This window comes from Euleptes europaea, chromosome 20, assembly GCF_029931775.1.
Source record: "Euleptes europaea isolate rEulEur1 chromosome 20, rEulEur1.hap1, whole genome shotgun sequence".
Classification (NCBI taxonomy): domain Eukaryota; kingdom Metazoa; phylum Chordata; class Lepidosauria; order Squamata; family Sphaerodactylidae; genus Euleptes; species Euleptes europaea.
In genome coordinates this window covers 21,658,429-21,672,323 of record NC_079331.1, presented here as the reverse complement: position 1 = coordinate 21,672,323, position 13,895 = coordinate 21,658,429, and the positions used below count along the sequence as shown (strand labels likewise).

The following is a 13,895-nucleotide window of genomic DNA, read 5'->3' as shown; positions in this document are numbered from 1 at the left end:
CAGGGAGAGGGTTCCGAAGGAAAATGCTTTGCCATTAAGCATCAGCCAAAAATTGTCCTATGTGGAGCCAGCTACGTGGCCAAGAAGGGTTCATGTGTTCAAGTGAAGTTGTTTTTACCCGACTTGTAAAACATACTTCCAATCCCATTTTCGAAGCCGTAAACCTTCCTATCTGCAAACGGCAGGAAGGTTTGCCATTGTGTGCATGTCTGTGTATTCATCGGACTCGATCGCTTATTAAGTTGCTGCATCATGAGCAGCTAGAGGTTTTTTCCTTTCCTCCTGATGAGTAATTTGCCTGCTACCGAGTTCCATCTGTAAAACAGTGGACTTTGAAATACAAAGACACCCATGAAAGCTTTATGTCAGGGGTGTCGAACTCAATCATTACAAGGGCCGGATAGGACATAAATGTCACCTGGTCGGGCCGGACCGTGCCTCGCCAGCCCAGATCGAGGGTTGTGGTGGCTCGCGGGCCAGATAAGAGCTCTCAAAGGGCTGAATCCAGCCTGTGGACCTTATATTTGACACCCCTGCTCTACATGTTTCTTTGAACAGGTGCACCTTGAAATTATTTTAGTAAACAAAGCACCTTTGCATATATTTTCTTCTTTAGTGTAAGGGATTTGGCTAATGCAACTTATTAAGGGAGAACTGAAGCCACGCCTCTAGGCCACAGGATGAGCCGGGCTTCTGACGTTAACGCACGGGTGTCGGTGTGACCGGAAGAGCTTGACCATTTCAGTCTTGTCCAAAATAGAACCGGTGTCCCTGTTGTGGTGGAAAGAGGAGAAATGTTTAGAGATCCTGTCCAGCCTGTGTCTTCCCTCTGAGTAGCTGTTGTTTCTTCCTCTGCCTCATGAGATCTCACCGAGGGCTTAGCTGCACAATTTCACACTTGGCTTGTCACCACACTGTCTAGAACAGGGGTGTTGAACTCAATTGTTACGAGGGCCAGATATGACATAAATGCCACTCAGTCAGGGTGGGCCATGCCACGCCAGCCCAGATCAAGAGTGGGGGGTGGGGTGGCTGCCTCAGGGGCCGGATAAGAGCTCTCAAGGGGCCAGATTTGGCCCCCGGGCCTTATGTTTGACACCCTGGTCTAGAATGTTGTTTGTTAGGTAAAGTTAGTCCCCTGTGCAAGCACCAGGTCATTCCTGACCCATGGGGTGATGTCACATCCTGACGTTTATTAGGCAGACTGTTTACAGGGTGGTTTGCCACTGCCTTCCCCAGTCACCTTCCCTTTACCCCCAGCAAGCTGGGTACTTGTTTTACTGACCTCGGAAGGATGGAAGGCTGAGTCGACCTTGAGCCGGCTACCTGAAACCGACTTCCATCGGGATCGAACCCAGGTCGTGAGCAGAGCTTGGACTGCAGTCCTGCAGCTGACCACTCTGCACCATGGGGCAGAGGGTTTGTTACTTAACCTGAAATTCTCAGCTGCCTTCTGCACCCAGCACAACTTCAGGGGGGAGAGAGGGTTTTGCATGTTCTGCTCTCCTACAGACGTGTCCCTCTGCAATCCTGTGGGTTTTCTGCAAACATACTCTGGTGCGGAGCTGCAGTTAGATTCCTCATGCCTGACCCGCAGGTCTTCACCAACAGCTGCTCAGCAAGAACAGGGCAGTAGAGGAGGGAGCGATTTATTTTTGGCTGGCTTGGTCCGAGGGAGCTTGTAGCCAAGGGCTCATCCTAACCACCAGCCACTGGTCCTTTGCTGAAAACCAGCAAGATGATCAAACGCAGTTTCCTCTGTTGGTCATGCCAGCCAGCATAGGCAGTCAGGGAGGACCACAGCTGAGCACGTGCTTTCCCCTGCTTTGGGGGGAAGTCTATCTGCTGAACAGTCCAGTTTGCATAAAAATATTTATGCATTTCTCCATTGTATATCATTTTTATGCAGGTGCTTGTGGGATGAATAGACGTCAGAACACATACATTATGGAAAAAAGCTTCAAAGGTATAGTATCCGATGCCTGCAAGAAAGCGGTAGTGCCCGGTCTGGGTATGACAGGAAAGGGTAGCCGGCCACTCTCCCTTCGCCAAAGGCAGCAGGGCGGTCAGTTGCATGTGCCCGCTAGAGGGAGCTCTTCATGTGTACACAAATCTGCCTTTGTACTGAATCAAACCGTTGGTCTATTAAGGTCAGTATTGTCTACCTAGACTGGCAGCAGCTCTCCAGGGTCTCAGGCAGAGGTCTTTCAAATCACCTACTACCTAATCCTTTTTAAACTGGAGGTGGTGGGGATTGAACCTGGGACCTTCTGCATGCCAAACAGATGCTCGACCGCTGAGCCAAGAACCATACCTAAATGAAGCTGCCTTGTGGTGAGTCAGACCATTGATCTATCAAGGTCAGTATTGTCTACTCGGACTGGCAGCCACCCTCCAGGTCTCAGGCAGAGAGGTCATTTACATCACATTGTAACTGGAGGTGCCGGGGATTGAACCTGGGACCTTCTGCATGCCAAGCAGAGGCTCTGCCATTGAGCTATAACTGGAGCTTCTCCCTGCCAAGGTCCCACTGAATGGTTGAAGTATGTACCAGCTGACGAATGGAGCTTTGACTCTCGAAAGCTCATACCCCGAAAATCTTGTTGGTCTCTAAAATGCTACTGGACTCATATCTAACTGTATGTATCTTGCTAATCTGTTAGCAAGCAAATAGCAACCGAGCTCATTTAGAGCAAGCAATGTTATAGAATCATAGAATAGAATCATAGAATCATGGAGTTGGAAGGGACCACCAGGAAATTCACAACTCCCTCCCCCCCTTACTCCATGCCCAGAAGATGGCCAAGGTGCCCCCCCTCTCATGAACTGCCTAAGGTCATAGAATCAGGATTGCTGACAGATGGCCCTCTAACCTCTTCTTAAAAACCTCCAGGGAAGGAGAGCTCACCACCTCCCGAGGAAGCCTGTTCCACTGAGGAACCGCTCTGTTAGAAAGTTCTTCCCAATGTCTAGATGGAAACTCTTTGTCATCTGTACTGGATTGGTAGACATCTGAGTTCGAATCCCACCTCTGCCATGAACTCACTGTGTGGCCACAGGCAATTCACAAGTTCTATCTCAGCCCCCCAGAGTGTTTTAAAGAAATCATGTTGCCTACCCTGAGCCCTAAAAGCATCGAATGTGTGGATGATTTTGTGATATCCAGTAGAGAGGCGTGGAATCCTGTCCTATTCCCAGGCCGTATCGGAATCAGGCCACTTCCATCAGTGCGTCTCTTCTTATCTAGGAAGCGTGTACAAAACAGTTTTCGGCAGCTGAACTGTCCTGTAGTCTATCTTCCTCCAAAGACTGTCAAGAGCTGTAATTTGGAGAAGGTGCGACAAGTTCTCTTTTAGAGACTTCTCACACCTTCCAGGGTGCCGTGCAGAAGGGGGAAAAGTACACATATAAACCAGTTTAAGGTTGCCATGTTTAAAGATCAACATAACCAAGGTGGGTCCCTTGTTCTGTTTCCCTAAGCAGCCAGCCAGACATTTATAGATAATCCACACACATGTGCACACACACACCCTGGCTTGGTGCATGCTCTCGGCATCTACCTTTTCAAGTGTACACTGACCATGGAAGTTCTGTTTCATTATCATAGAATCACTGAGTTGGAAGGGACCACCAGGGTCTAACCCCCTGCACAAAGCAGGAAATTCACAACTACCCCCCCCCAGTGACCTCTACTGCATGTCCAGAAGATGGCTGAGATGCCCTTCCTCTCATTATCATAGCTAATATACATTGAACACCTGCTTTCAAGGGAATTAGCTAGATAACTTTAACAAGTTCTGATGGATGACTTCATTTCTTGTTTCAAAACTCTGCAACTGAAGAAAAAAATGCATATCAAGGGATACCAAAGTACACAATTAATAGCAGGTTTGATGTGTTCATTTTTTAAAAATACCTCTCATGGGGAGGCATGAATGAAGGCTGGCTAGAAAGAGGCGCGGTGTGAAATTTCTGTCCCAATTTAGGGTTGCCAGCTGTGGGTTGGGAAATACATGGAGATGTTGGGGGTGGAGCCTGGGGAGGGTGGGATCTGGGGAGAGACCCCAGCTGGGTACAATGCCACAAAGTCCACCCTCCAAAGCAGCCATTTTCTCCAGGGGAACTGATCTCTGCAGTCTGGAAAATAGTTGTAACTCTGAGAGATCTCCAGGCCCCACCTGGAAGATTGGCAACCCATAGCTGGAAAGCTGCCCCTGCTCTTTGTATAGATTTAAGGAAGCACAAGTTTTCCCAGCAAAAATGCAGGCTGAGGGTGGGGATCTTGAGTGAAGATGGCCAACACCTTAGTAAGGCATATGACAACGGCCCTCATGCCCTTGGGATGAGCCCTAGAGAATCTGCCACATAATGAATAGCCTTAAAGTCACAGGACTTCATCAGTTTGTATCCTGGCGAAGGGAGCTCCGATTCACCAATGTTGGAATACCTTCTGTTCATCTCGAAGGTGCCCTGTTTTATTTTTATGCTACAAACTAACCCGACCGCTCTTCTGGAATTAGGCTTCTTCTAGATATGTTAGTTCTTAAGAACATAAGAACTTAAGAAAAGCCCTGCTTGATCAGACTCAGGCCCATCAAGTCCAGCAGTCTGTTCACACAGTGGCCAACCAGGTGCTTCTAAGAAACCCACGAACAAGACCACTGCAGCAGCATTATCCTGCCTGTGTTCCATGGCACCTCATAAAATAGGGATGCTCCTCTGATCCTGGAGAGAATAGGTATGCATTATGACTAGTATCCATGTTGACTAGTAGCCACGGATAGCCATACTGTCCATGAACATGTCCACTCCGAGAGAGAGAGAGGAGAGGAGAGGAGCCCTGCTGCACCAGACCATGGCCTATCAAATCCAGCAGTCTGTTCACACAGTGGCCAACCAGGTTCCTCTAGGAGGCCCACAAGCAAGACGACTGCAGCAACATTAGCCTTCCTGTGTTCCACAGCACCTAATATACATGAACACATGAAGCTGCCTTATACTGAATCAGACGGTCCATCAAAGTCAATATTGTCTACTCAGATAGGCAGCAGGTCTCCAGGGTCTCAGGCAGAGGTCTTTCACATCACCTGCTTGCCTGGTCCCTTTAACTGGAGATGCTGGAGATTGAACCTGGGAATTCCTGTATGCCAAGCAGATGCTCTACCATTGAGCCACGGCCCTCCCCTAATTTGCAAACTACAGATTGAGTATCCCTTATCCGGACATCCGCTATCCTGACTGACCCGAAAACCAGATGTTTTGAGTCGGCATGCAGGTGTTACTCACAGGCTCTCAGCAGCATGCTAATTTGCTTTCTAATGGTTCAACGTACACAAAATTATTAAAAATATTGTTTAAAATTACATTCAGGCTTTGTGTATAAAGTCCATATAAAACATATATAAAATATAAATGAATTTCGTGTTTAGACTTGGGTCCCATCCCCGAGATACCTCATTATGTATATGAACATATTCCAAAATATGGAAAGATCCAAAATACGTACCATTTCTGGTCACAGGCAGTCCAGATAAGGGATACTCAACCTGTACTAATATTCTAAATGTTATGGACATAATGCAATCTATGCGCTTGTAGCTTTCAAAGCAAAGCTGGCCAGGTCTCTGCTCTTAGGAGCTTACAAGTGAAATTACCCCAGCAGGGCCATCAGTGAAGGAGGGAAAGGGAAAGCAGAGCAAACAATGGGGTCAGGTTCTAGAAGAGAAATGCTGGTTGTCTGTACTGGCTGGGCGTGTGCAGTGTTTTTTAGAAAAGGATTTTTATACTACCAGAGAATCTCCTAGCAAGCAAATCTTTCTTTTTTAAAAACGTGTTTTAACATCATGAAGCAAAAATCCAATCCTTTTTGTTGCTGAACAGTTACCACAATTGTATGTACATGTCAGGGGAAACGGTGGTTCAGAGTTACAGTATTCTGGGTGGGGGCGAGGGGGAGACTGAATTTCAAAGGACGTTGCGTTTAATGTTATGTGGGACTCTCGAAACACTACACCTGGAGTATCCTATCTAAGGTGCCAAAGACTTTGCTTGCTTCCAAGGAAGTCTCTCCAGACAAAAAAATGTGCATGATTTCTTGGGACGGTATATATACGGCGGAAATATAAGAAGTGTTTTCTGTCAGGATTTGGGGGGGAGTGAGGGGGGAGGCGTGTCTGTATGCAATACAATGTTGTAACTTAGCAATGAGACCCTTTTTGCCAGCGAGAGCCGTAGTACTGAAGGGCTGTTTTTCTTCCTACCGAATGTTCAGGAAATGACTTGCGAATGAGTTTGGATGAGCAGATGGTTTGGAGAGACAGTGGTTCGGAGATACCTGAGGCGTAACTGGTGGGTCACGGTGCTGTGCGTTTTGAGGGCTTAGAACCCCGTCCTCCCCTCAACCCCCCCCCCAAGAAGTTCGCCAGCATACGTGCTAAGAGGGCGGGCCCCGGCTCTTGTCTTGCAGACTACATGAAGGAATCGGCCTGCAGCTCCAGCACATGTTCCCTCAACAGCAGCGAAAACCCTTACGCCACCATCAAAGACCCCCCCATCTTGACATGCAAACACTCCGAGGGCAGCTACGTGGAAATGAAATCCCCCGCCCATCGGGACTCATCCTATTTGGACACACCGGCCTTGTCGATGGCCAACAAAAATATTTATGAAGTTGGTGAGTATCTCCCGCAATGCCGGCGTGGCTGGCGTGGGAAGCAGAGACGGGCTTCTCCAGCTGGCACTGAGGTTTGGCCATAGCCTGGCACGCTCTTCAGAAGTATGAGGACAGAAGGTTTAGGAGTGCCATCAGTTGGGCTGATGGCCTTCTAGTTTTCCACAGGACCTGTGGTGGTTTCCTGCCAAGTTGGCAGGACCCAGGAGAATTTCCTGACTAAAAAGGGAAACCCACCAGCCGGGACAGCCTGTATGCTAAGTGGCTTTGTGCGGTACTTAATGCAGGGTTCCTGAATGTGGAGCACCATGATGCCCATAGACACCTTTCCTGGTGCCCGCCAAGTGGGTGGGGCTTTTGCCCAGCAAGGCTTCTAAGTGGCCATTGGAGATTTGACAGGCTGTGCAGATTTTTTAAAACGTTGCTTTGGCGGCAGGTGCCGCTACCGCACAAGGATCTTTGCTGTGTGACTGAAGGTAAACCATGGTAGCCATTTGTTGCTATGCCCGGCATACTGAGTCAGAAAGGTTGGGGACCCCCGACTTAATGATTTACATAAATTATATAACTCACACAACAATTTCTGGCATCTGCTGGTGGCTCTATGAACCACAAAGGTTTCTGTTGTGACAAATATAGTGGACTAACAGGGCTGCTCTTTGTAGTAATTTCATAGGCATAGACACAATTCTTCGTGCCAAAAAATTCCAAAGCAAAACAGGTAGAGTCTTGGTGTTGGACATGTAAGGATTTGAACCCAGCTTTGTGGACTTACACAAATCAGGGTCACCAAGGCAGGGTCCAAATTTTGATATGAACACTGTTGCCTGTTTCGCTGCCAAAATTTGTCTCAAGAAACTTTCCCGTTTTCTTTTTAATATTTCTTTTTTTAACACATACATAAAAAAACAACACATACCCATACATATGACATAATGAAAAAAGACGAGAAAAGAATATAAATGTGTGCCCACTACTTAAACTACATGTGTGTGTGTAGTGCCTTCAAGTCGCAGCCGACTTATGGCGACCCCTTTTGGGGGTTTTCATGGCAAGAGACTAACAGAGGTGGTTTGCCAGTGCCTTCCTCTGCACAGCAACCCTGGACTTCCTTGGTGGTCTCCCATCCAAATATTAACCAGGGCTGACCCTGCTTAGCTTCTGAGATCTGATGAGATCAGGCTAGCCTGGGCCATACCATGCCCTAAAATATTTTTTCATCTCCACCCTCTGAAGACCAGAAATTATATCAACTGCATATGTTTATCAATACCAACTAGACTATTATAGTTTCACTGCATATATGCTGCAAAGCTAATTTATTATCAATTAATATTTTCATTAAAGTATAGCACGTTGTAATTTATTATCCATTTTAATTAGTTTATATGTCTATATTTTCTTTACTTGTCACCATATATATTATTGGGTGCAAAGAACACTAAAGATTTAAAAATTCAGCATTTGCATACTCAAAATAACATTTCCATGTTCTTTTCAATTCTTCCATTGGTCGTCTGTTAATCCTCTTTCATAGAATCATAGAGTTGGAAGGGACCACCAGGGCCATCTAGTCCAACCCCCTGCACAATGCAGGAAATTCACAACTATCCCTCTCCCCCCACACCCCCAGTGACCCCTACTCCATGCCAAGATGCCCTCCCTCTCATCATCTGCCTAAGGTTATAGAATCAGCATTGCTGACAGATGGCCATCTGACCGCTTCTTAAAAACCTCCAGGGAAGGAGAGCTCACCACCTCCCGAGGAAGCCTGCTCCACTGAGGAACCGTTCTGTTAGAAAATTCTTCCTAATGTCTAGACGGAAATTCTTTTGATTTAATTTCAACCCGTTGGATCTGGTCTGACCTTCTGCAGCAACAGAAAACAACTCGGCACCAAGTCTGGCCATCACTGCTTTCTCCCTCATCTTATCTTGCCAAATTGCCAAATCTGGAAATTCTTGTTGTTTCCATTTCATTGCAATTGCAACTCTCGCAGCTGTAGTCATATAGTTAAATACTTCCTGCTTCTCTTTTTCAGCATTCAGTGGTATTAAGCCGGATAACATTGTCCCTGGGTCTAGAGGAAAGATCATTCTTAAGGCTTTCTGTTTTTCTCGATGTATAACAATCCAAAAATGTTTAATCTTTTTGCAAGTCCACCATTTGTGAAAATACGTTAAAAACATTCCCGTTTTTGACTTGTTCTACACCGTCACTGCAGTTTGTGGTAGCTTTTGTCCAATCAGAGAACTACATTTTCACAACTGAGGCACGTACCCCAGTTATAGTACGGTTTCTGAAGAGACCAACGTAGTGTAAGCAGTTCACCTTCTCTTTGTGGCTACACAATTGGACACATCTTTTAAGTGACCAAAATCAGCCACCCTGCGTTGTTATGCTTTTTTGAGACTGCACAGTCAGGGGGCATCTATTTAAGAAGTAAACACAAGCAATGATTGCAAGATGAGCTGGGTTCATCACCTGACACAGAAAGCACATAGAAACACAAGTAGTAAGTCTCCATTCAAAAATTTCAAACTTTTCCCCTCCCTTTAACTATGTGCTATTTAAAATCAATGGGAGATGAATGGCAGGGGGCTGCCTGCTGTAAAACGTTGTAAATGGGCAAGAACGTAATACACTCACGCAGGCAGACATATGTATTCATTCGGACAGATTCAAACAGCTGAAGTGGGGTGAGTTGAAAGGGAGCAGGTAGTGCTTGGGAATGACTCCCATGAATCTAGAAAACTGCTCTATTCTGAGTAGAAGAAGAGTTGGATTTTATACCCCACTTTTTCTCTACCTTTAAGGAGTCTCAAAGTGGTTTACAATCCCCTTCCTCTCGCCATAACAGACACCTTGTGAGGTAGATCACAATGGGTAGCCATGTTAGTCTGTCACTAGCAGCAGAAAAGAGCAAGAGACCAGTAGCACCTTAAAGACTAACAAAATTTCTGGCAGGGTATGAGCTACCTTGTGAGGTTGGTGGGGCTGAGAGTGTTCGGAGAGAACTGTGACTAGCCCTCGCTCATTCAGCAAGCTGCATGCGGAGGAGTGGGGAATCGAACCTGGTTCAACAGATTTAGAGTCCACCGCTCATGTGAAGGAGTGGAAAATCAAACCCAGTTCTCCAGATTAGAGTCCACCGCTCTTAACCACTACACCACATTTGTCCCTGTTGGCTATTGTGACCAGCAGTAGCTCTCTGGGGACTCAGGCAGAGAAAGGTCTCTGCCGCTGCCCGCATGTAGAGATGCCAAGTCCTGAACTGGGAGATTTCTGCATGCGCTCTGCCACTGAGTTACTGCTACTTCCCACCCATTTCTTGGCTGTGCTGACCTTATTTAGTGAAAGGGAGGATGCCAGTGTGAGCAGCAGTTTACAAGAGGAGCCTCCTCCCATCCCTCACTGCAAAGAGGAATAGTGTTCGAGTCCCCCCCTTGAATGGCAAAGCACTTGACTACTTCATTGCTATCTGCTCTCACTCGCAAAAGTACGACAGAGATAGATTCAAGTCCAGTAGCACCTGAGAGACCAGCAGTATAAGCTTTCGAGAGTCAAAGCTCCCTTGTCCACAAACAAGTAGGAATGGAGATCCCTGAGATCTGTTATCCCAGTGGGAAGGTGGGAGGGGTGTTGCAAAGAAGGGAGTCAGGGTGCTACGATATATCCCTTCTTTGCAACCCCTTCCGACTCGCTTTTTTTGCAACACCCCCATCATACAAATTGCTAGATTGTTTTGGAACATACTTTGATTACAATCAATTTATAACTTTCTTTGACTTACCGCGTTCTACTTTCTAACTATATTTACCTATCTGATAATACATTTGTTGCCTAGATTCTTACATTCTATTTCTTTTTCTAATTAACGGTTGTGTAATTCAAAAATATTTTCCATTTTTCATAAAATTCAGAGATTGATCTATTATGCACTAAAGATGTTAACTTAGCATATTCTCCTACTTTGTTTGTACATTCAGTTACATCTGGGTAGTCACTTTCTTCCATACTCCATTCCACTTTCTTCCACTTTCTTCCATACTCCATTCTTGCCACTATCACCATATGCTTAAATATTTCATTATATGTTTTAGGACTATTATTTGACAAAATATTTAACAACATACTTTTTGTGACGGTCTTGGCGATACCCCCCAGCACCTCCTGGTCTCCAAGGTGCTACTGATTCGAGTTTTTCTAGTGCAGACCAACACAGCTGCCCTCCTGAAACTATGGTTGTTAATGCATGGGTACTTTCATTCACATTCACCCCCGGCCTTTCTTGGTTGTTCCTTAGAGTTATGCATGAGTTTTCCATCCATTAGAGATGACCTCACAATGTCCGGCCCTTCCCATTCCTCTGTTACCTGACTCTTCTATCTTCTCTGAGCAAAGCCCATGTGAAATCCCCGTGCAGAAGGCAAAGTGCGGGGCATACAAGCTTGGTTTCACTCCTAGCCAATTACAAAGCAGCATGTCCAGTGGCAGGGATTCAAATGCTTCCTGGGAGTTCTTTCTGAGCAGAAGAAAGGCTTTTTAAAATCGAGGCTTGGATTTCTCCCCGCCTTTCATATTGCTGGTTTTTTTTTTGTTTGTTTGTTCTTAAAATGCTTTTTTATGTGGCATTTGGGGGCTAGGGATTTTCTCTCACAGTAAGCACTACAAGTAAGCCAATTACAAAGCAGCATTTAAAGGGGTGGGGAAAGTGTGTGTCCAGCCAGCAATGAACCTCAGGTAAAACTCCCATCCATAAAAGACCTATCTTCATAGTTTGCAGAGTTCCCTACTTGAGAGCCAGAACACAACTATTTGGGGGCACAGCAAACCTTTGAGTGTCGTTCTGCTTAAGTCTTGGTGATGGGTGATGGCAGTTTTTGGCATGGTGCATGCCACAAGTGATTAATCACGCTGCTCTCTGTTGCCTTTGCAGAGCCCACTATCAGCGTGGTCCACGAGACTCGTGTCCGCACCACCGGGTACGTCCACAGCCCCTACGACCTGCCCCGGAACAGTCACATCCCCTCCCATTACGACATTCTTCCAGCAAGACACAGCCCGACTCACGGGACGCATTGGGAGAAGCAGTCTTAAGGAGCTGCTCCCTTCTACGGCATCCAACCTGCCAATGGGAAACGAGAAGACAATCCCATTTGTTTTGGTCTGCCATATGGTACATTGAGGGGGAAAATATAACCCCAGGAACTCGACTGAACCTCATGGCACTCTCATCGTGGGCCAACTTCTTGCTGCATGAACCTCTTTATTTTACAAGACAGATTTTATACAAATCAGAGGAACATAAGAAACCTCCTTTATATACACCTGGGGTGGGTGGGTGGGCTTTAGACTGCTGATTATCATCCAATCCGATATTGGACAAAGTTCGCCATCTTGACTTTACTTTTGAAAGGGGGAGAAGGACGAGCAAAACAAAAACCCCACACCCCATAGCGATATTGGTACTGCACCGCCACCTGCTAAATGAGTTCTTGTTTGGAGGCTAGATCCTCCCCCCCCCCCAAAAAAGCAAAGTGCATGGCCTCCGTGAGGGAAAGGAGGGTGCCGAAGGGAGAATGGGAGTGGATTGTCATGATCCATTTCAGTCGCTGCCATATTAGCAAGCCGGTGTGTGCAAACTGAGCTTTTATTCCTCAGAATCCATTTTGGGAGTATATTCCTGTTGATCCCGCCTGGAAGCAGAAACAGGCAGTGTTGGAAAGAGGGGGCAAAAAACACCACCTGACCATCAGCTCAAAGCATTTTGTCCACTTGCAGCAATTATACAACCTTCGGAAGTTCTCCTTTCTCCGCATCGTGGGACACTGTAGAAGGGAGAGACCTTTCTAGGCAAGAAGGAACCGGGCTGCGTCCAACTGGCCCCCGTTGGAGCTGGCCTCCATCAGCTCATCTTCAAGAGTTTGTCGAATGGTGCTAATCTACGTGGGACAGTACAGGATCCTTCCCTGCAGGACCACAGTGCGGGGGGAAAGTTATACCTTCTCTTTGGGTCCGCCTTGGCTAGAGACTGGCTGTTTTTCCAAGTGTGGACAGGGTTGGGAAGTACCTCCTGGTCTGGCTGGGCTACTCAAAGCCCTGGCTTCCCCTTCCCCAGAAATGACAAGACAATGAGCTGGACCGGGCCAGGTCACAGTAGCCGCGGCACGGCCAGGAGCAACACTGGAATGAGCAGGAGGACCTGTCCTGATGTCCTGCACTGAGCTTTCCACTCTTGCAGGCCAAGCTGACGTTTTGGGTCACCGTTAATGATGTGGACCAGTGAATCTCCCTGGGATATTAACCCTAACCTTTCCTCTCTGCCAAATCAACTGCATACTATTGCAAAGGTTCTGGTGTGTTTTGCAGGCTGTGGCCCAGTTTTCTTTTTCTGTGCCACAGAAGGCAGAAACGGTCAAAGTTCAAGCTCCTCATTTCCCCGTCTGTCCTCTTGGAACATGAATGTAGCATTAGCCTCTTAGGACACCATAAAGACCAATCAGTTTATTGTAGCGTAAACTTTCATGCCTCAGCGCTCATTTTGGCAGGCGCACAAACCTGACAAAATGAGCACTGCCTCACAGATGCTCGCGCCTTGATAAATTCATTTGTTTTTAAGGTGCCACAATACTTTGTTTCGGTTGCAGCAGACTAACAAGGCTTTCCCAATGGAAAATGGTACTAAATGTAACTTTTTAAAATTGGACAAGGTTGAGCATAGCAACGAGACAGCGTCTTCCCACTGGGCAATATGAATTTAGCATTAATGCACGGCTCAGTGAGAGCTGCGAGAGCAGAGAAAACGACATGCAGCAAGGGTGCAGAACATGGTGGAATTAGTGAAGCGTCGGGCCCAGAAGGATTCAGCCTCATAACTGGGTCTGAATTAAGGATTATCACCCTGTAGCTAGAACGAGTGCTCTCGGCAGCAATACAGGACAGTACTTCCTTCTAGCTCGAGGAGTCAAACATAAGGCCCATGGGCAGGATCCAGCCCCTTGAGAGCTCTTATCCGGCCCACGAGCCAGCCAAGGCAGTTGTCCCCTCCAGTCCCAATCTGGGCTGGCAAGGCATGGCCCAACCAATTGACATTCATGTCATATTCAACAGAGTTGCTCCGAGGGCTGGAACACATGATTTTTGCCCGTGCTGATCTAAGGCAAAAAGGTAGGCTGTGCAGGCGCACTGTTGGCTACATATTAAGATGGAATGAAAAATGTCG

At 46.7% G+C, this 13,895-nt stretch overlaps 1 protein-coding gene across 1 annotated transcript in view; it reads left to right on the top strand.

Moving 5' to 3' along the window:
* Positions 1-11,770, top strand: part of MEGF11 (multiple EGF like domains 11) — a 385,704-nt gene extending 373,934 nt beyond the window's left edge. The window contains exons 23-25 of the mRNA XM_056865833.1: positions 1,910-1,966; positions 6,467-6,673; positions 11,610-11,770. Coding sequence (XP_056721811.1) covers positions 1,910-1,966; positions 6,467-6,673; positions 11,610-11,770 — 425 coding nt within the window. The remainder of the gene's footprint in view (positions 1-1,909; positions 1,967-6,466; positions 6,674-11,609) is intronic.
* The last annotated feature ends 2,125 nt before the right edge of the window (positions 11,771-13,895 follow it).